The sequence below is a fragment of the Oncorhynchus masou genome, chromosome 29 (genome assembly GCF_036934945.1).
Source record: "Oncorhynchus masou masou isolate Uvic2021 chromosome 29, UVic_Omas_1.1, whole genome shotgun sequence".
In the NCBI taxonomy this organism is placed as follows: domain Eukaryota; kingdom Metazoa; phylum Chordata; class Actinopteri; order Salmoniformes; family Salmonidae; genus Oncorhynchus; species Oncorhynchus masou.
The window spans coordinates 445,739-468,830 of NC_088240.1; the positions used below are offsets into that span (position 1 = coordinate 445,739).

Consider the following 23,092-nt stretch of genomic DNA (forward strand, 5'->3'; position numbering starts at 1 on the left):
CTATACATACATTACCATCAGAATACAGGGTACATCTATACATACATTACCATCAGAATACAGGGTCATCTATACATACATTACCATCAGAATACAGGGTCATCTATACATACTATACATACATTACCATCAGAATACAGGGTCATCTATACATACATTACCATCAGAATACAGGGTCATATATACATACTATACATACATTACCATCAGAATACAGTGTCTGACATGTTGCTGTCAGTCTGTCTGACATGTTGCTGTCAGTCTGTCTGCGTCCCAAATGACTGATTTTATGTGACAGTTGAAAAAAGACCTATCCAGACAATACATTTTAAATTGTGTCGAGGATTACACTGACTGTTTTCTATCGTAGTTCCATAAAGTGCATGATGCAGTAAAGTGGCCTACCACAGGCTGCAATTTGGAACGCAGGCTCTGTCATTGTGCTGGATCAACCTACCCAGATGAGGACGACGATGATGGTGAGGATGGTGCTGTAGAGGAGTAGCACCCCACATCCCACCAGCAGCAGACACAGAAGGAGGGGATTAGGATCCTCCACACAACTATGTTTGGCCAGTGGATCATGGTGTTTCAGACACTGCTTCTCTGTGAACCAATCAGAACACACAAGAAGCCCGTAATAAGAAATAAGATCTGGGACCAGGCAAGGAATGTATGGTTCTGTTATAGATCATGGACTAGCTAGAATTGTATGGTTCTGTTTTAGATCTGGAACCAGGCTTGGATAGTATGGTTCTGTTATAGATCATGGACCAGGCTTGGATAGAATGGTTCTGTTGTAGATATGGGACCAGGTGAGGATAGTATGGTTCTATTAGTGATGTTATAGATCTGGAACCAGGCTAGGATAGTATGGTTCTGTAACAGATCATGGACCAGGCTAGGATAGTATGGTTCTGTTTCGATCTCGGACCAGGCAACGATAGTATGGTTCTGTTTTTATATCTGGGACCTGGGTAGGACTGTATGGTTCTGTTATAAATCTGGGACCAGGCTAGGATAGTATGGTTCCGCTATAGATCTGGGACCAGGCGAGGATTGTATGGTTCTGTTATTGATCTGGGACCAGAAGAGGATAGTATGGTTTAGTTATAGATCTGGGACCAGGCTCGGATCGCATGGTTCTGTTATAGATCTGGGACCAGGCTAGGATTGTATGGTTCTGTTGTAGATCTGGAACCAGGCTAGGATTGTATGGTTCTGTTATTGATCTGGGACCAGGCTAGGAATGTATGGTTCTGTTATAGATCTGGGACCAGGCTAGGATAGTATGGTTCCGCTATAGATCTGGGACCAGGCGAGGATTGTATGGTTCTGTTATTGATCTGGGACCAGAAGAGGATAGTATGGTTTAGTTATAGATCTGGGACCAGGCTCGGATCGCATGGTTCTGTTATAGATCTGGGACCAGGCTAGGATTGTATGGTTCTGTTGTAGATCTGGAACCAGGCTAGGATTGTATGGTTCTGTTTTTGTTCTGGGACCAGGCTAGGAATGTATGGTTCTGTTATAGATCTGGGACGAGGCAAGGATAGTATGGTTATGTTATAGATCTGGGACCAGGCAAGTATAGTATGGTTCTGTTAAAGATCTGGGACCTGGGTAGGATTGTATGGTTCTGTTATAAACCTGGGACCAGGCTAGGATAGTATGGTTCCGTTATAGATCTGGGACCAGGCTAGGATTGTATGGTTCTGTTATAGATCTGGGACCAGGAAAGGATAGTATGGTTCTGTTATAGATCTGGGACCAGGCTAGGATTGTCTGGTTCTCTTTTAGATCTGGGACCAGGCTGGGATAGTATGGTTCTGTTATAGATCTGGGACCAGGCTAGGATGGCATGGTTCTGTCATAGATCTGGGACCAGGCTAGGATAGTATGGTTCTGTTATAGATCTGGGACCAGGCTAGGATTGTATGGTTCTGTTATAGATCTGGGACCAGGAAAGGATAGTATGGTTCTGTTATAGATCTGGGACCAGGCTAGGATTGTCTGGTTCTCTTTTAGATCTGGGACCAGGCTGGGATAGTATGGTTCTGTTATAGATCTGGGACCAGGCTAGGATAGTATGGTTCTGTTAAAGATCTGGGACCTGGGTAGGATTGAATGGTTCTGTTATTGATCTGGGACCAGGCTAGGATTGTATGGTTCTGTTATAGATATGGGACCAGGCCAGGATAGTATGGTTCTGTTATTGATCTGGGGCCAGGCGAGGAATGTATGGTTCTGTTATAGATCTGAGGCCAGGCTAGGATAGTGTGGTTCTGTTATAGATCTGGGACCAGGCTAGGATAGTATGGTTCTGTTATAGATCTGGGATCAGGCCAGGATAGTATGGTTCTGTTATAGATCTGGGACCAGGCTAGGATAGTATGGTTCTGTTAAAGATCTGGGACCTGGGTAGGATTGAATGGTTCTGTTATAGATCTGGGACAAGACAAGGATAGCATGGTTCCGTTATAGTTCTGGGGCCAGGCTAGGATAGTATGGTTCTGTAATAGATCTGGGACCAGACTAGGATTGTATGGTTCTGTTATTGATCTGGGACCAGGCTAGGACAGTATGGTTCTGTTATAAATCTGGGATCAGGCTAGGATAGCATGGTTCTGTTATAGATCTGGGACAAGACAAGGATAGTATGGTTCCGTTATAGTTCTGGGGCCAGGCTAGGATAGTGTGGTTCTGTTATAGATCTGGAACCAGGCTAGAATGGTATGGTTCTGTCATAGATCTGGGACCAGGCTAGGATAGTATGGTTCTGTTATAGATCTGGGACCAGGCTAGGATTGTATGGTTCTGTTATAGATATGGGAACAGGCTAGGATTGTATGGTTCTCTTTTAGATCTGGGACCAGGCTAGGATAGTATGGTTCTGTTATAGATCTGGGACCAGGCTCGGATGGTATGGTTCTGTCATAGATCTGGGACCAGGCTAGGATAGTATGGTTCTGTTATAGATCTGGGACCAGTCTAGGATTGTATGGTTCTGTTATAGATATGGGACCAGGCTAGGATAGTATGGTTCTGTTATAGATCTGGGACCAGGCTAGGATTGAATGGTTCTGTTATAGATCTGGGACCAGGCAAGGATAGTGTGGTTCTGTTATAGATCTGGGACCAGGCTAGGATAGTATGGTTCTGGTATAGATCTGGGATCAGGCCAGGATAGTATGGTTCTGTTATAGATCTGGGACCAGGCTAGGATAGTATGGTTCTGTTAAAGATCTGGGACCTGGGTAGGATTGTATGGTTCTGTTATAAACCTGGGACCAGGCTAGGATAGTATGGTTCCGTTATAGATCTGGGACAGGCTAGGATTGTATGGTTCTGTTATAGATCTGGGACCAGAAGAGGATAGTATGGTTTAGTTATAGATCTGGGACCCGGCTCGGATCGCATGGTTCTGTTATAGATCTGGGACCAGGCTTGGAATGTATGGTTCTGTTATAGATATGGGACAGGCATGGTTCTGTTATAGATCTGGGACCAGGCTTGGAATGTATGGTTCTGTTATAGATATGGGACCAGGCTAGGATAGTATGGTTCTGTTATAGATCTGGGACAGGCTAGGATTGTATGGTTCTGTTATAGATCTGGGACCAGGCTAGGATTGTATGGTTCTGTGATTGATCTGGGACCAGGCTTGGAATGTATGGTTCTGTTATAGATCTGGGACGAGGCTAGGATAGTATGGTTCTGTTATAGATCTGGGACCAGGCTAGGATTGTATGGTTCTGTTATAGATATGGGACCAGGCTAGGATAGTATGGTTCCGTTATAGATCTGGGACCAGGCGAGGATTGTATGGTTCTGTTATAGATCTGGGACCAGGCTAGGATAGTATGGTTCTGTAATAGATCTGGGACCAGGCTAGGATAGTATGGTTCTGTTATAGATCTGGGACCAGGCTAGGATAGTATGGTTCTGTTATAGATCTGGGACCAGGCTAGGATAGTATTGTTCTGTTATAGATCTGGGACCAGGCTCGGAATGTATGGTTCTGTTATAGATCTGGAACCAGGCAAGGATGGTATGGTTCTGTCATAGATCTGGGACAGGGCTAGGATAGTATGGTTCTGTTATAGATCTGGGACCAGGCTAGGATTGTATGGTTCTCTTTTAGATCTGGGACCAGGCTGGGATAGTATGGTTCTGTTATAGATCTGGGACCAGGCTAGGATGGTATGGTTCTGTCATAGATCTGGGACCAGGCTAGGATAGTATGGTTCTGTTATAGATCTGGGACCAGGCTAGGATTGTATGGTTCTGTTATAGATCTGGTACCAGGCTAGGATTGTATGGTTCTGTTTTTGATCTGAGACCAGGCTAGTAATGTATGGTTCTGTTATAGATCTGGGACCAGGCTAGAATAGTATGGTTCTGTTATAGATCTAGGACCAGGCTAGGATAGTATGGTTCTGTTAAATATCTGGGACCTGGGTAGGATTGTATGTTTCTGTTATAAATCTGGGACCAGGCTAGGATAGTATGGTTCTGGTATAGATCTGGGAATAGGCTAGGATAGTATGGTTCTGTTTTAGATCTGGGATCTTGCCAGGATAGTATGGTTCTGTTATAGATCTGGGACCAGGCGAGGAATGTATGGTTCTGTTATAGATCTGAGGCCAGGCTAGGATAGTGTGGTTCTGTTATAGATCTGGGACCAGGCTAGGATAGTATGGTTCTGTTATAGATCTGGGATCAGGCCAGGATAGTATGGTTCTGTTATAGATCTGGGACCAGGCTAGGATAGTATGGTTCTGTTAAAGATCTGGGACCTGGGTAGGATTGTATGGTTCTGTTATAAACCTGGGACCAGGCTAGGATAGTATGGTTCCGTTATAGATCTGGGACCAGGCTAGGATCGCATGGTTCTGTTATAGATCTGGGACCAGGCTTGGAATGTATGGTTCTGTTATAGATATGGGACCAGGCTAGGATAGTATGGTTCTGTTATAGATCTGGGACAGGCTAGGATTGTATGGTTCTGTTATAGATCTGAGGCTAGGATTGTATGGTTCTGTGATTGATCTGGGACCAGGCGAGGATTGTATGGTTCTGTTATAGATCTGGGACCAGGCTAGGATTGTATGGTTCTGTTTTTGATCTGAGACCAGGCTAGTAATGTATGGTTCTGTTATAGATCTGGGACCAGGCTAGAATAGTATGGTTCTGTTATAGATCTAGGACCAGGCTAGGATAGTATGGTTCTGTTAAATATCTGGGACCTGGGTAGGATTGTATGTTTCTGTTATAAATCTGGGACCAGGCTAGGATAGTATGGTTCTGGTATAGATCTGGGACGAGGCTAGTATAGTATGGTTCTGTTATAGATCTGGGATCTGGCCAGGATAGTATGGTTCTGTTATAGATCTGGGACCAGGCGAGGAATGTATGGTTCTGTTATAGATCTGAGGCCAGGCTAGGATAGTGTGGTTCTGTTATAGATCTGGGACCAGGCTAGGATAGTATGGTTCTGTTATAGATCTGGGACAGGCTAGGATTGTATGGTTCTGTTATAGATCTGGGACCAGGCTAGGATAGTATGGTTCTGTTAAAGATCTGGGACCAGGCTTGGAATGTATGGTTCTGTTATAGATCTGGGACCAGGCTAGGATAGTATGGTTCTGTTATAGATCTGGGACCAGGCGAGGATTGTATGGTTCTGTTATAGATCTGGGACCAGGCTAGGATAGTATGGTTCTGTTATAGATCTGGGACCAGGCTAGGATTGTATGGTTCTGTTATAGATTGGGACCAGGCTAGGATAGTATGGTTGTTATAGATCTGGGACCAGGCGAGGATTGTATGGTTCTGTTATAGATCTGGGACCAGGCTAGGATAGTATGGTTCTGTTATAGATCTGGGACCAGGCTAGGATAGTATGGTTCTGTTATAGATCTGGGACCAGGCTAGGATAGTATGGTTCTGTTATAGATCTGGGACCAGGCTAGGATAGTATGGTTCTGTTAAAGATCTGGGACCTGGGTAGGATTGTATGTTTCTGTTATAAATCTGGGGCCAGGCTAGGATAGTATGGTTCTGTTATAAACCTGGGACCAGGCTAGGATAGTATGGTTCTGTAATAGATCTGGGACCAGACTAGGATTGTATGGTTCTGTTATTGATCTGGGACCAGGATAGGATTGTATGAATTCTGTTATAGATATGGGACCAGGCTAGGATAGTATGGTTCTGTTATAGATCTGGGACAAGGCTAGGATTGTATGGTTGTGTTATACATTTGGGACCAGACTAGGATAGTATGGTTTGTTATAGATCTGGGACCAGGCTAGGATAGTATGGTTCTGGTATAGATCTGGGACCAGGCTAGGATAGTATGGTTCTGTTATAGATCTGGAATCTGGCCAGGATAGTATGGTTCTGTCATAGATCTGGGACCAGGCGAGGAATGTATGGTTCTGTTATAGATCTGAGGCCAGGCTAGGATAGTGTGGTTCTGTTATAGATCTGGGACCAGGCAAGGATAGTATGGTTCTGTTATAGATCTGGGACCAGGCTAGGATAGTATGGTTCTGTTATAGATCTGGGACCAGGCTAGGATTGTATGGTTCTGTTATAGATCTGGGACCAGGCAAGGATAGTGTGGTTCTGTTATAGATCTGGGACCAGGCTAGGATAGTATGGTTCTTTTATAGATCTGGGATCAGGCCAGGATAGTATGGTTCTGTTATAGATCTGGGACCAGGGTAGGATAGTATGGTTCTGTTAAAGATCTGGGACCTGGGTAGGATTGTATGGTTCTGTTATAAACCTGGGACCAGGCTAGGATAGTATGGTTCCGTTATAGATCTGGGACCAGGCTTGGAATGTATGGTTCCGTTATAGATCTGGGACCAGGCTTGGAATGTATGGTTCTGTTATAGATATGGGACCAGGCTAGGATAGAATGGTTCTGTTATAGATCTGGGACAGGGTAGGATTGTATGGTTCTGTTATAGATCTGGGACCAGGCTAGGATAGTATGGTTCTGTAATAGATCTGGGACCAGGCTAGGATGGTATGGTTCTGTTATAGATCTGGGACCAGGCTAGGATTGTATGGTTCTGTTATAGATCTGGGACCAGGCTAGGATAGTATGGTTCTGTTAAAGATCTGGGACCTGGGTACGATTGTATGGTTCTGTTATAAACCTGGGACCAGGCTAGGATAGTATGGTTCCGTTATAGATCTGGGACCAGGCGAGGATTGTATGGTTCTGTTATAGATCTGGGACCAGGCTAGGATAGTATGGTTCTGTAATAGATCTGGGACCAGGCTAGGATGGTATGGTTCTGTTATAGATCTGGGACCAGGCTAGGATAGTATGGTTCTGTTATAGATCTGGGACCAGGCTAGGATGGTATGGTTCTGTTATAGATCTGGGACCAGGCTAGGATAGTATGGTTCTGTTATAGATCTGGGACCAGGCTAGGATTGTATGGTTCTGTTATAGATCTGGGACCAGGCTAGTATAGTATGGTTCTGTTATAGATCTGGGACCAGGCTAGGATTGTATGGTTCTGTTTTTGATCTGAGACCAGGCTAGTAATGTATGGTTCTGTTATAGATCTGGGACCAGGCTAGAATAGTATGGTTCTGTTATAGATCTGGGACCAGACTAGGATAGTATGGTTCTGTTAAATATCTGGGAGCTGGGTAGGATTGTATGTTTCTGTTATAAATCTGGGACCAGGCTAGGATTGTATGGTTCTGGTATAGATCTGGGACCAGGCTAGGATAGTATGGTTCTGTTATAGATCTGGGAGCTGGCCAAGATAGTATGGTTCTGTTATAGATCTGGGACCAGGCGAGGAATGTATGGTTCTGTTATAGATCTGAGGCCAGGCTAGGATAGTGTGGTTCTGTTATAGATCTGGGACCAGGCTAGGATAGTATGGTTCTGTTATAGATCTGGGATCAGGCCAGGATAGTATGGTTCTGTTATAGATCTGGGACCAGGCTAGGATAGTATGCTTCTGTTAAAGATCTGGGACCTGGGTAGGATTGAATGGTTCTGTTATAAACCTGGGACCAGGCTAGGATAGTATGGTTCTGTAATAGATCTGGGACCAGACTAGGATTGTATGGTTCTGTTATTGATCTGGGACCAGGCAAGGATTGTATGGTTCTGTTATAGATATGGGACCAGGCTAGGATAGTATGGTTTGTTATAGATCTGGGACCAGGCTAGGATAGTATGGTTCTGTTATAGATCTGGGACCAGGCTAGGATAGTATGGTTCTGTTATAAATCTGGGATCAGGCTAGGATAGCATGGTTCTGTTATAGATCTGGGACAAGACAAGGATAGCATGGTTCCGTTATAGTTCTGGGGCCAGGCTAGGATAGTGTGGTTCTGTTATAGATCTGGAACCAGGCTAGAATGGTATGGTTCTGTCATAGATCTGGGACCAGGCTAGGATAGTATGGTTCTGTTATAGATCTGGGACCAGGCAAGGATTGTGTGGTTCTGTTATACATTTGGGACCAGACTAGGATAGTATGGTTTGTTATAGATCTGGGACCAGGCTAGGATAGTATGGTTCTGTTATAGATCTGGGATCAGGCTAGGATAGCATGGTTCTGTTATAGATCTGGGACAAGACAAGGATAGTATGGTTCCGTTATAGTTCTGGGGCCAGGCTAGGATAGTGTGGTTCTGTTATAGATCTGGGACCAGGCTAGGATAGTATGGTTCTGTTATAGATCTGGGACCAGGCTAGGATTGTATGGTTCTGTTATAGATCTGGGACCAGGCTAGGATAGTATGGTTCTGTTTTAGATCTGAGACCAGGTTAGGAATGTATGGTTCTGTTATAGATCTGGGACCAGGCTAGTATAGTATGGTTCTGTTATAGATCTGGGACCAGACTAGGATAGTATGGTTCTGTTAAATATCTGGGAGCTGGGTAGGATTGTATGTTTCTGTTATAAATCTGGGACCAGGCAAGGATAGTATGGTTCTGGCATAGATCTGGGACCAGGCTAGGATAGTATGGTTCTGTTATAGATCTGGGATCTGGCCAGGATAGTATGGTTCTGTTATAGATCTGGGACCAGGCTAGGAATGTATGGTTCTGTTATAGATCTGGGACCAGGCTAGGATAGTATGGTTCTGTTATAGATCTGGGACCAGGCAAGGATAGTATGGTTCTGTTATAGATCTGGGACCAGGCTAGGATAGTATGGTTCTGTTATAGATCTGGGATCAGGCCAGGATAGTATGGTTCTGTTATAGATCTGGGACCAGGCTAGGATAGTATGGTTCTGTTAAAGATCTGGGACCTGGGTAGGATTGTATGGTTCTGTTATAAACCTGGGACCAGGCTAGGATAGTATGATTCCGTTATAGATCTGGGACCAGGCTAGGATTGTATGGTTCTGTTATAGATCTGGGACCAGGCTAGGATAGTATGGTTCTGTTATAGATCTGTGACCAGGCTAGGATAGTATGGTTCTGTTATAGATCTGGGACCAGGCTCGGATAGTATGGTTCTGTTATAGATCTGGGACCAGGCTAGGATAGTATGGTTCTGTTATAGATCTGGGACCAGGCTAGGATGGTATGGTTCTGTCATAGGTCTGGGACCAGGCTAGGATAGTATGGTTCTGTTATAGATCTGGGACCAGGCTAGGATTGTATGGTTCTGTTATAGATATGGGACCAGGCTAGGATAGTATGGTTTGTTATGGATCTGGGACCAGGCTAGGATAGTATGGTTTGTTATAGATCTGGGAGCAGGCTAGGATAGTATGGTTCTGTTATAGATCTGGGACCAGGCTAGGATAGTATGGTTCTGTTATAAATCTGGGATCAGGCTAGGATAGCATGGTTCTGTTATAGATCTGGGACAAGACAAGGATAGTATGGTTCTGTTATAGATCTGGGCCAGGCTAGGATAGTGTGGTTCTGTTATAGATCTGGAACCAGGCTAGAATGGTATGGTTCTGTCATAGATCTGGGACCAGGCTAGGATAGTATGGTTCTGTTATAGATCTGGGACCAGGCTAGGATTGTATGGTTCTGTTATAGATATGGGAACAGGCTAGGATTGTATGGTTCTCTTTTAGATCTGGGACCAGGCTAGGATAGTATGGTTCTGTTATAGATCTGGGACCAGGCTAGGATGGTATGGTTCTGTATAGATCTGGGACCAGGCTAGGATAGTATGGTTCTGTTATAGATCTGGGACCAGGCTAGGATAGTATGGTTCTGTTATAGATCTGGGACCAGTCTAGGATTGTATGGTTCTGTTATAGATATGGGACCAGGCTAGGATAGTATGGTTCTGTTATAGATCTGGGACCAGGCTAGGATTGTATGGTTCTGTTATAGATCTGGGACCAGGCTAGGATAGTATGGTTCTGTTATAGATCATGGACCAGGCTAGGATAGTATGGTTCTGTTATAGATCTGGGACCAGGCCAGGATGGTATGGTTCTGTTATAGATCTGGGACCAGGCTAGGATAGTATGGTTCTGTTATAGATCTGGGACCAGGCTAGGATAGTATGGTTCTGTTATAGATCTGGGACCAGGCTAGGATTGTATGGTTCTGTTATAGATCTGGGACCAGGCTAGGATAGTATGGTTCTGTTATAGATCTGGGACCAGGCAAGGATAGTATGGTTCTGTTATAGATCTGGGACCAGGCTAGGATAGTATGGTTCTGTTATAGATCTGGGATCAGGCCAGGATAGTATGGTTCTGTTATAGATCTTAGGATAGTATGGTTCTGTTAAAGATCTGGGACCTGGGTAGGATTGTATGGTTCTGTTATAAACCTGGGACCAGGCTAGGATAGTATGGTTCCGTTATAGATCTGGGACCAGGCTAGGATTGTATGGTTCTGTTATAGATCTGGGACCAGAAGAGGATAGTATGGTTTAGTTATAGATCTGGGACCAGGCTCGGATAGTATGGTTCTGTTATAGATCTGGGACCAGGCTAGGATAGTATGGTTCTGTTATAGATCTGGGACCAGGCTAGGATTGTATGGTTCTGTTATAGATCTGGGACCAGGCTAGGATAGTATGGTTCTGTTATAGATCTGGGACCAGGCTAGGATAGTATGGTTCTGTTATAGATCTGGGACCAGGCAAGGATAGTATGGTTCTGGTATAGATCTGGGACCAGGCTAGGATAGTATGGTTCTGTTATAGATCTGGGATCAGGCCAGGATGGTATGGTTCTGTTATAGATCTGGGACCAGGCTAGGAATGTATGGTTCTGTTATAGATCTGGGCCAGGCTAGGATAGTGTGGTTCTGTTATAGATCTGGGACCAGGCTAGGATAGTATGGTTCTGTTATAGATCTGGGATCAGGCCAGGATAGTATGGTTCTGTTATAGATCTGGGACCAGGCTAGGATAGTATGGTTCTGTTATAGATCTGGGACCAGTATGGTTCTGTTATTGATCTGGGACCAGGCTAGGATAGTATGGTTCTGTTATAGATCTGGGACCAGGCTAGGATTGTATGGATTCTGTTATAGATCTGGGACCAGGCTAGGATTGTATGGTTCTGTTATAGATCTGGGACCAGGCTAGGATTGTATGGTTCTGTTTTAGATCTGGGACCAGGCTAGTAATGTATGGTTCTGTTATAGATCTGGGACCAGGCTAGAATAGTATGGTTCTGTTATAGATCTGGGACCAGGCTAGGATAGTATGGTTCTGTTAAATATCTGGGACCTGGGTAGGATTGTATGTTTCTGTTATAAATCTGGGACCAGGCAAGGATAGTATGGTTCTGGTATAGATCTGGGACCAGGCTAGGATAGTATGGTTCTGTTATAGATCTGGGATCTGGGCCGATGTGTGGCTCTGGCCAAGATGGGGTATGGTTCTGTTATAGATCTGGGACCATTATATTAGTATGGTATGGTTCTGTTATAGATCTGGGACCAGGCGAGGAATGTATGGTTCTGTTATAGATCTGAGGCCAGGCTAGGATAGTGTGGTTCTGTTATAGATCTGGGACCAGGCTAGGATAGTATGGTTCTGTTATAGATCTGGGATCAGGCCAGGATAGTGTGGTTCTGTTATAGATCGGGGACCAGGCTAGGATAGTAAGGTTCTGTTATAGATCTGGGATCAGGCCAGGATAGTATGATTCTGTTATTGATCTGGGACCAGGCTAGGATAGTATGGTTCTGTTATAGATCTGGGACCAGGCTAGGATAGTATGGTTCTGTTATAGATCTGGGACCAGGCTCGGAATGTATGGTTCTGTTATAGATCTGGGACCAGGCTAGGATTGTATGGTTCTCTTTTAGATCTGGGACCAGGCTGGGATAGTATGGTTCTGTTATAGATCTGGGACCAGGCTAGGATTGTATGGTTCTGTTTTTGATCTGAGACTAGGCTAGTAATGTATGGTTCTGTTATAGATCTGGGACCAGGCTAGAATAGTATGGTTCTGTTATAGATTTGGGACCAGGCTAGGATAGTATGGTTCTGTTAAATATCTGGGACCAGGCTAGGATAGTATGGTTCTGTTATAGATCTGGGACCAGGCTAGGATTGTATGGTTCTGTTATAGATCTGGGACCAGGCAAGGATTGTATGGTTCTGTTATAGATCTGGGACCAGGCTAGGATAGTATGGTTTGTTATAGATCTGGGACCAGGCTAGGATAGTATGGTTCTGTTATAGATCTGGGACCAGGCTAGGATAGTATGGTTCTGTTATAAATCTGGGATCAGGCTAGGATAGCATGGTTCTGTTATAGATCTGGGACAAGACAAGGATAGCATGGTTCCGTTATAGTTCTGGGGCCAGGCTAGGATAGTGTGGTTCTGTTATAGATCTGGAACCAGGCTAGAATGGTATGGTTCTGTCATAGATCTGGGACCAGGCTAGGATAGTATGGTTCTGTTATAGATCTGGGACCAGGCAAGGATTGTGTGGTTCTGTTATACATTTGGGACCAGACTAGGATAGTATGGTTTGTTATAGATCTGGGACCAGGCTAGGATAGTATGGTTCTGTTATAGATCTGGGATCAGGCTAGGATAGCATGGTTCTGTTATAGATCTGGGACAAGACAAGGATAGTATGGTTCCGTTATAGTTCTGGGGCCAGGCTAGGATAGTGTGGTTCTGTTATAGATCTGGGACCAGGCTAGGATAGTATGGTTCTGTTATAGATCTGGGACCAGGCAAGGAATGTATGGTTCTGTTATAGATCTGGGACCAGGCTAAGATTGTATGGTTCTCTTTTAGATCTGAGACCAGGTTAGTAATGTATGGTTCTGTTATAGATCTGCGACCAGGCTAGAATAGTATGGTTCTGTTATAGATCTGGGACCAGGCTAGGATAGTATGGTTCTGTTAAATATCTGGGACCTGGGTAGGATTGTATGTTTCTGTTATAAATCTGGGACCAGGCTAGGATAGTATGGTTCTGGTATAGATCTGGGACCAGGCTAGGATAGTATGGTTCTGTTATAGATCTGGGATCTGGCCAGGATAGTATGGTTCTGTTATAGATCTGGGACCAGGTGAGGAATGTATGGTTCTGTTATAGATATGGGACCAGGCTAGGATAGTATGGTTCTGTTATAGATCTGGGATCAGGCCAGGATAGTGTGGTTCTGTTATAGATCTGGGACCAGGCTAGGATAGTATGGTTCTGTTATAGATCTGGGATCAGGCCAGGATAGTATGATTCTGTTATAGATCTGGGACCAGGCTAGGATAGTATGGTTCTGTTAAAGATCTGGGACCTGGGTAGGATTGTATGGTTCTGTTATAAACCTGGGACCAGGCTAGGATAGTATGGTTCCGTTATAGATCTGGGACCAGGCTAGGATTGTATGGTTCTGTTATAGATCTGGGACCAGGCTAGGATAGTATGGTTCTGTAATAGATCTGGAACCAGGCTAGGATAGTATGGTTCTGTTATAGATCTGTGACCAGGCTAGGATAGTATGGTTCTGTTATAGATCTGGGACCAGGCTAGGATAGTATGGTTCTGTTATAGATCTGGGACCAGGCTAGGATAGTATGGTTCTGTTATAGATCTGGGACCAGGCTAGGATAGTATGGTTCTGTTATAGATCTGGGACCAGGATAGGATATTATGGTTCTGTTATAGATCTGGGACCAGGCTAGGATAGTATTGGATCTGGGACCAGGCTAGGATATTATGGTTCTGTTATAGATCTGGGAGAAGGCTAGGATAGTATGGTTCTGTTATTGATCTGTGCACAGTCCAGGATAGTATGGTTCTGTTATAAATCTGGGATCAGGCTAGGATAGCATGGTTCTGTTATAGATCTGGGACCAGGCTAGGATAGTATGGTTCTGTTATAGATCTGGGACCAGGCTAGGATAGTGTGGTTCTGTTATAGATCTGGAACCAGGCTAGAATGGTATGGTTCTGTCATAGATCTGGGACCAGGCTAGGATAGTATGGTTCTGTTATAGATCTGGGACCAGGCTAGGATTGTATGGTTCTGTTATAGATCTGGGACCAGGCTAGGATTGTATGGTTCTCTTTTAGATCTGGGACCAGGCTAGGATAGTATGGTTCTGTTATAGATCTGGGACCAGGCTAGGATGGTATGGTTCTGTTCATAGATCTGGGACCAGGCTAGGATAGTATGGTTCTGTTATAGATCTGGGACCAGTCTAGGATAGTATGGTTCTGTTATAGATCTGGGACCAGGCTAGATTGTATGGTTCTGTTATAGATCTGGGACCAGGCTAGGATAGTATGGTTCTGTTATAGATCTGGGACCAGGCTAGGATTGTATGGTTCTGTTATAGATCTGGGACCAGGCTAGGATAGTATGGTTCTGTTATAGATCTGGGACCAGGCTAGGATTGTATGGTTCTGTTATAGATCTGGGACCAGGCAGGATAGTATGGTTCTGTTATAGATCTGGGACCAGGCTAGGATAGTATGGTTCTGTTATAGATCTGGGATCAGGCCAGGATAGTATGGTTCTGTTATAGATCTGGGACCAGGCTAGGATAGTATGGTTCTGTTATAGATCTGGGACCAGGCTAGGATTGTATGGTTCTGTTATAAGGTCTGGGACCAGGCTAGGATAGTATGGTTCTGTTATAGATCTGGGACCAGGCTAGGATAGTATGGTTCTGTTATAGATCTGGGACCAGGCCAGGATAGTATGGTTCTGTTATAGATCTGGGACCAGGCTAGGATAGTATGGTTCTGTTATAGATCTGGGACCTGGGTAGGATTGCATGGTTCTGTTATAAACCTGGGACCAGGCTAGGATAGTATGGTTCTGTTATAGATCTGGGACCAGGCTAGGATTGTATGGTTCTGTTATAGATCTGGGACCAGGCTAGGATAGTATGGTTCTGTTATAGATCTGGGACCAGGCTAGGATAGTATGGTTCTGTTATAGATCTGGGACCAGGCTAGGATTGTATGGTTCTGTTATAGATCTGGGACCAGGCTAGGATTGTATGGTTCTGTTTTAGATCTGGGACCAGGCTAGTAATGTATGGTTCTGTTATAGATCTGCGACCAGGCTAGAATAGTATGGTTCTGTTATAGATCTGGGACCAGGCTAGGATAGTATGGTTCTGTTAAATATCTGGGACCTGGGTAGGATTGTATGTTTCTGTTATAAATTTGGGACCAGGCAAGGATAGTATGGTTCTGGTATAGATCTGGGACCAGGCTAGGATAGTATGGTTCTGTTATAGATCTGGGATCTGGCCAGTATGGTATGGTTCTGTTATAGATCTGGGACCAGGCGAGGAATGTATGGTTCTGTTATAGATCTGAGGCCAGGCTAGGATAGTGTGGTTCTGTTATAGATCTGGGACCAGGCTAGGATAGTATGGTTCTGTTATAGATCTGGGATCAGGCCAGGATAGTGTGGTTCTGTTATAGATCGGGGACCAGGCTAGGATAGTAAGGTTCTGTTATAGATCTGGGATCAGGCCAGGATAGTATGATTCTGTTATTGATCTGGGACCAGGCTAGGATAGTATGGTTCTGTTATAGATCTGGGACCAGGCTAGGATAGTATGGTTCTGTTATAGATCTGGGACCAGGCTCGGAATGTATGGTTCTGTTATAGATCTGGGACCAGGCTAGGATTGTATGGTTCTCTTTTAGATCTGGGACCAGGCTGGGATAGTATGGTTCTGTTATAGATCTGGGACCAGGCTAGGATTGTATGGTTCTGTTTTTGATCTGAGACTAGGCTAGTAATGTATGGTTCTGTTATAGATCTGGGACCAGGCTAGAATAGTATGGTTCTGTTATAGATTTGGGACCAGGCTAGGATAGTATGGTTCTGTTAAATATCTGGGACCAGGCTAGGATAGTATGGTTCTGTTATAGATCTGGGACCAGGCTAGGATTGTATGGTTCTGTTATAGATCTGGGACCAGGCTAGGATTGTATGGTTCTGTTATAGATCTGGGACCAGGCTAGGATAGTATGGTTCTGTTATAGATCTGGGACCAGGCTAGGATAGTATGGTTCTGTTATAGATCTGGGACCAGGCTAGGATAGTATGGTTCTGTTATAAATCTGGGATCAGGCTAGGATAGTATGGTTCTGTTATAGATCTGGGACAAGACAAGGATAGCATGGTTCTGTTATAGTTCTGGGGCCAGGCTAGGATAGTGTGGTTCTGTTATAGATCTGGGACCAGGCTAGGATGGTATGGTTCTGTTATAGATCTGGGACCAGGCTAGGATAGTATGGTTCTGTTATAGATCTGGGACCAGGCAAGGATTGTGTGGTTCTGTTATAGATTTGGGACCAGACTAGGATAGTATGGTTTTGTTATAGATCTGGGACCAGGCTAGGATAGTATGGTTCTGTTATAGATCTGCGAACAGGCTAGGATAGTATGGTTCTGTTATAGATCTGGGACAAGACAAGGATAGTATGGTTCCGTTATAGTTCTGGGGCCAGGCTAGGATAGTGTGGTTCTGTTATAGATCTGGGACCAGGCTAGGATAGTATGGTTCTGTTATAGATCTGGGACCAGGCTCGGAATGTATGGTTCTGTTATAGATCTGGGACCAGGCTAAGATTGTATGGTTCTCTTTTAGATCTGAGACCAGGTTAGTAATGTATGGTTCTGTTATAGATCTGCGACCAGGCTAGAATAGTATGGTTCTGTTATAGATCTGGGACCAGGCTAGGATAGTATGGTTCTGTTAAATATCTGGGACCTGGGTAGGATTGTATGTTTCTGTTATAAATCTGGGACCAGGCAAGGATAGTATGGTTCTGTTATAGATCTGGGACCAGGCTAGGATAGTATGGTTCTGTTAAAGATCTGGGACCTGGGTAGGATTGTATGTTTCTGTTATAAATCTGGGACCAGGCAAGGATAGTATGGTTCTGTTATAGATCTGGGACCAGGCTAGGATAGTATGGTTCTGGTATAGATCTGGGACCAGGCTAGGATAGTATGGTTCTGTTATAGATCTGGGACCAGGCTAGGATTGTATGGTTCTGTTATAGATCTGGGACCAGGCTAGATAATGTATGGTTCTGTTATAGATCTGGGACCAGGCTAGGATAGTATGGTTCTGTTAAAGATCTTGGACCTGGGTAGGATTGTATGGTTCTGTTATAGATATGGGACCAGGCTAGGATAGTATGGTTCTGTTATAGATCTGGGACCAGGCTAGGATTGTATGGTTCTGTTATAGATCTGGGACCAGGCTAGGATAGTATGGTTCTGTTATAGATCTGGGACCAGGCTAGGATAGTATGGTTCTGTTATAGATCTGGGACCAGGCTAGGATTGTATGGTTCTGTTATAGATCTGGGACCAGGCTAGGATTGTATGGTTCTGTTTTAGATCTGGGACCAGGCTAGTAATGTATGGTTCTGTTATAGATCTGGGACCAGGCTAGAATAGTATGGTTCTGTTATAGATCTGGGACCAGGCTAGGATAGTATGGTTCTGTTAAATATCTGGGACCTGGGTAGGATTGTATGTTTCTGTTATAAATCTGGGACCAGGCAAGGATAGTATGGTTCTGGTATAGATCTGGGACCAGGCTAGGATAGTATGGTTCTGTTATAGATCTGGGATCTGGCCAGTATGGTATGGTTCTGTTATAGATCTGGGACCAGGCGAGGAATGTATGGTTCTGTTATAGATCTGAGGCCAGGCTAGGATAGTGTGGTTCTGTTATAGATCTGGGACCAGGCTAGGATAGTATGGTTCTGTTATAGATCTGGGATCAGGCCAGGATAGTGTGGTTCTGTTATAGATCGGGGACCAGGCTAGGATAGTAAGGTTCTGTTATAGATCTGGGATCAGGCCAGGATAGTATGATTCTGTTATTGATCTGGGACCAGGCTAGGATAGTATGGTTCTGTTATAGATCTGGGACCAGGCTAGGATAGTATGGTTCTGTTATAGATCTGGGACCAGGCTCGGAATGTATGGTTCTGTTATAGATCTGGGACCAGGCTAGGATTGTATGGTTCTCTTTTAGATCTGGGACCAGGCTGGGATAGTATGGTTCTGTTATAGATCTGGGACCAGGCTAGGATTGTATGGTTCTGTTTTGATCTGAGACTAGGCTAGGAATGTATGGTTCTGTTATAGATCTGGGACCAGGCTAGAATAGTATGGTTCTGTTATAGATTGGGACCAGGCTAGGATAGTATGGTTCTGTTAAATAGATCTGGGACCAGGCTAGGATAGTATGGTTCTGTTATAGATCTGGGACCAGGCTAGGATTGTATGGTTCTGTTATAGATCTGGGACCAGGCTAGGATTGTATGGTTCTGTTATAGATATGGGACCAGGCTAGGATAGTATGGTTTGTTATAGATCTGGGACCAGGCTAGGATAGTATGGTTCTGTTATAGATCTGGGACCAGGCTAGGATAGTATGGTTCTGTTATAAATCTGGGATCAGGCTAGGATAGTATGGTTCTGTTATAGATCTGGGACAAGACAAGGATAGTATGGTTCCGTTATAGTTCTGGGACCAGGCTAGGATAGTATGGTTCTGTTATAGATCTGGAACCAGGCTAGAATGGTATGGTTCTGTCATAGATCTGGGACCAGGCTAGGATAGTATGGTTCTGTTATAGATCTGGGACCAGGCTAGGATTGTATGGTTCTGTTATTGATTTGGGACCAGACTAGGATAGTATGGTTTGTTATAGATCTGGGACCAGGCTAGGATAGTATGGTTCTGTTATAGATCTGGGATCAGGCTAGGATAGTATGGTTCTGTTATAGATCTGGGACAAGACAAGGATAGTATGGCGTTATAGTTCTGGGGCCAGGCTAGGATAGTGTGGTTCTGTTATAGATCTGGGACCAGGCTAGGATAGTATGGTTCTGTTATAGATCTGGGACCAGGCCGGAATGTATGGTTCTGTTATAGATCTGGGACCAGGCTAAGATGTATGGTTCTGTTTAGATCTGGGACCAGGTGTATGGTTCTGTTATAATGTATGGTTCTGTTATAGGGACCAGGCTAGGATAGTATGGTTCTGTTATAGATCTGGGACCAGGCTAGGATAGTATGGTTCTGTTATAGATCTGGGACCTGGGTAGGATTGTATGTTTCTGTTATAAATCTGGGACCAGGCAAGGATAGTATGGTTCTGTTATAGATCTGGGACCAGGCTAGGATAGTATGGTTCTGTTAAAGATCTGGGACCAGGTAGGATTGTATGGTTCTGTTATAGATCTGGGACCAGGCTAGGATAGTATGGTTCTGTTATAGATCTGGGACCAGGCTAGGATAGTATGGTTCTGTTATAGATCTGGGATCTGGCCAGGATAGTATGGTTCTGTTATAGATCTGGGACCAGGCTAGGATAGTATGGTTCTGTTATAGATCTGGGACCAGGCTAGGATAGTATGGTTCTGTTATAGATCTGGGACCAGGCTAGGATTGTATGGTTCTGTTATAGACCTGGGACCAGGCTAGGATAGTATGGTTCTGTTATAGATCTGGGACCAGGCTAGGATAGTATGGTTCTGTTATAGATCTGGGACCAGGCTAGGATAGTATGGTTCTGTAATAGATCTGGGACCAGGCTAGGATGGTATGGTTCTGTTATAGATCTGGGACCAGGCTAGGATAGTATGGTTCTGTTATAGATCTGGGACCAGGCTAGGATGGTATGGTTCTGTCATAGATCTGGGACCAGGCTAGGATAGTATGGTTCTGTTATAGATCTGGGACCAGGCTAGGATTGTATGGTTCTGTTATAGATATGGGACCAGGCTAGGATAGTATGGTTTGTTATGGATCTGGGACCAGGCTAGGATAGTATGGTTTGTTATAGATCAGGGAGCAGGCTAGGATAGTATGGTTCTGTTATAGATCTGGGACCAGGCTAGGATAGTATGGTTCTGTTATAAATCTGGGATCAGGCTAGGATAGCATGGTTCTGTTATAGATCTGGGACAAGACAAGGATAGTATGGTTCCGTTATAGTTCTGGGGCCAGGCTAGGATAGTGTGGTTCTGTTATAGATCTGGACCAGGCTAGGATGGTATGGTTCTGTTATAGATCTGGGACCAGGCTAGGATAGTATGGTTCTGTTATAGATCTGGGACCAGGCTAGGATAGTATGGTTCTGTTATAGATCTGGGACCAGGCTAGGATTGTATGGTTCTCTTTTAGATCTGGGACCAGACTAGGATAGTATGGTTCTGTTATAGATCTGGGACCAGGCTAGGATGGTATGGTTCTGTCATAGATCTGGGACCAGGCTAGGATAGTATGGTTCTGTTATAGATCTGGGACCAGGCTAGGATTGTATGGTTCTGTTATAGATATGGGACCAGGCTAGGATAGTATGGTTCTGTTATAGATCTGGGATCAGGCCAGGATAGTATGGTTCTGTTATAGATCTGGGACCAGGCTAGGATAGTATGGTTCTGTTAAAGATCTGGGACCTGGGTAGGATTGTATGGTTCTGTTATAAACCTGGGACCAGGCTAGGATAGTATGGTTCCGTTATAGATCTGGGACCAGGCTAGGATTGTATGGTTCTGTTATAGATCTGGGACCAGAAGAGGATAGTATGGTTTAGTTATAGATCTGGGACCCGGCTCGGATCGCATGGTTCTGTTATAGATCTGCGAACAGGCTAGGATAGTATGGTTCTGTAATAGATCTGGGACCAGGCTAGGATAGTATGGTTCTGTTATAGATCTGGGACCAGGCTAGGATAGTATGGTTCTGTTATAGATCTGGGACCAGGCTAGGATAGTATGGTTCTGTTATAGATCTGGGACCAGGCTAGGATTGTATGGTTCTGTTATAGATCTGGGACCAGGCTAGGATTGTATGGTTCTGTTTTTGATCTGAGACCAGGCTAGTAATGTATGGTTCTGTTATAGATCTGCGACCAGGCTAGAATAGTATGGTTCTGTTATAGATCTGGGACCAGGCTAGGATAGTATGGTTCTGTTAAATATCTGGGACCTGGGTAGGATTGTATGTTTCTGTTATAAATCTGGGACCAGGCAAGGATAGTATGGTTCTGGTATAGATCTGGGACCAGGCTAGGATAGTATGGTTCTGTTATAGATCTGGGATCTGGCCAGTATGGTATGGTTCTGTTATAGATCTGGGACCAGGCGAGGAATGTATGGTTCTGTTATAGATCTGAGGCCAGGCTAGGATAGTGTGGTTCTGTTATAGATCTGGGACCAGGCAAGGATAGTATGGTTCTGTCATAGATCTGGGACCAGGCTAGGATAGTATGGTTCTGTTATAGATCTGGGACCAGGCTAGGATAGTATGGTTCTGTTATAGATCTGGGATCAGGCCAGGATAGTATGGTTCTGTTATTGATCTGGGACCAGGCTAGGATAGTATGGTTCTGTTATAGATCTGGGACCAGGCTAGGATAGTATGGTTCTGTTATAGATCTGGGACCAGGCTAGGATGTATGGTTCTGTTATAGATCTGGGACCAGGCTAGGATTGTATGGTTCTGTTATAGATCTGGGATCAGGCTGGGATAGTATGGTTCTGTTATAGATCTGGGACCAGGCTAGGATTTTATGGTTCTGTCATAGATCTGGGACCAGGCTAGGATAGTATGGTTCTGTTATAGATCTGGGACCAGGCTAGGATGGTATGGTTCTTTTATAGATATGGGACCAGGCTAGGATAGTATGGTTCTGTTATAGATCTGGGACCAGGCTAGGATTGTATTGTTCTGTTATAGATATGGGACGAGGCTAGGATAGTATGGTTCTGTTATAGATCTGGGACCAGGCTAGGATTGTATGGTTCTGTTTTTGATCTGAGACTAGGCTAGTAATGTATGGTTCTGTTATAGATCTGGGACCAGGCTAGAATAGTATGGTTCTGTTATAGATTTGGGACCAGGCTAGGATAGTATGGTTCTGTTAAATATCTGGGACCAGGCTAGGATAGTATGGTTCTGTTATAGATCTGGGACCAGGCTAGGATTGTATGGTTCTGTTTTTGATCTGAGACTAGGCTAGTAATGTATGGTTCTGTTATAGATTTGGGACCAGGCTAGGATTGTATGTTTCTGTTATAAATCTGGGACCAGGCTAGGAGTATGGTTCTGGTAGATCTGGGACCAGGTATAGATCTGAGGCCAGGCTAGGAGTATGGTTCTGTGATTCTGTTATAGATCTGGGACTAGGATAGTGTGATTCTGTTAGGATCAGGTAAGGTTCTTTAATAGATCTGGGATCAGGCCAGGATAGTATGGTTCTGTTATAGATCTGGGACCAGGCTAGGATAGTATGGTTCTGTTAAAGATCTGGGACCTGGGTAATATTGTATGGTTCTGTTATAAACCTGGGACCAGGCTAGGATAGTATGGTTCTGTAATAGATCTGGGACCAGACTAGGAATGTATGGTTCTGTTATTGATCTGGGACCAGGCTAGGATAGTATGGTTCTGTTATAGATCTGGGACCAGGCTAGGATTGTATGGTTCTGTTATACATTTGGGACCAGACTAGGATAGTATGGTTTGTTATAGATCTGGGACCAGGCTAGGATAGTGTGGTTCTGTTATAGATCTGGGATCAGGCCAGGATAGTGTGGTTCTGTTATAGATCGGGGACCAGGCTAGGATA

At 44.4% G+C, this 23,092-nt stretch overlaps 1 protein-coding gene across 1 annotated transcript in view; it reads right to left on the reverse strand.

Moving 5' to 3' along the window:
* Positions 1-448: 448 nt before the first annotated feature.
* Positions 449-23,092, reverse strand: part of LOC135521340 (T-cell-specific surface glycoprotein CD28-like) — a 66,442-nt gene continuing 43,798 nt past the window's right edge. The window contains exon 3 of the mRNA XM_064947257.1: positions 449-606. Within this exon, the coding sequence (XP_064803329.1) occupies positions 449-606 (158 nt within the window). The remainder of the gene's footprint in view (positions 607-23,092) is intronic.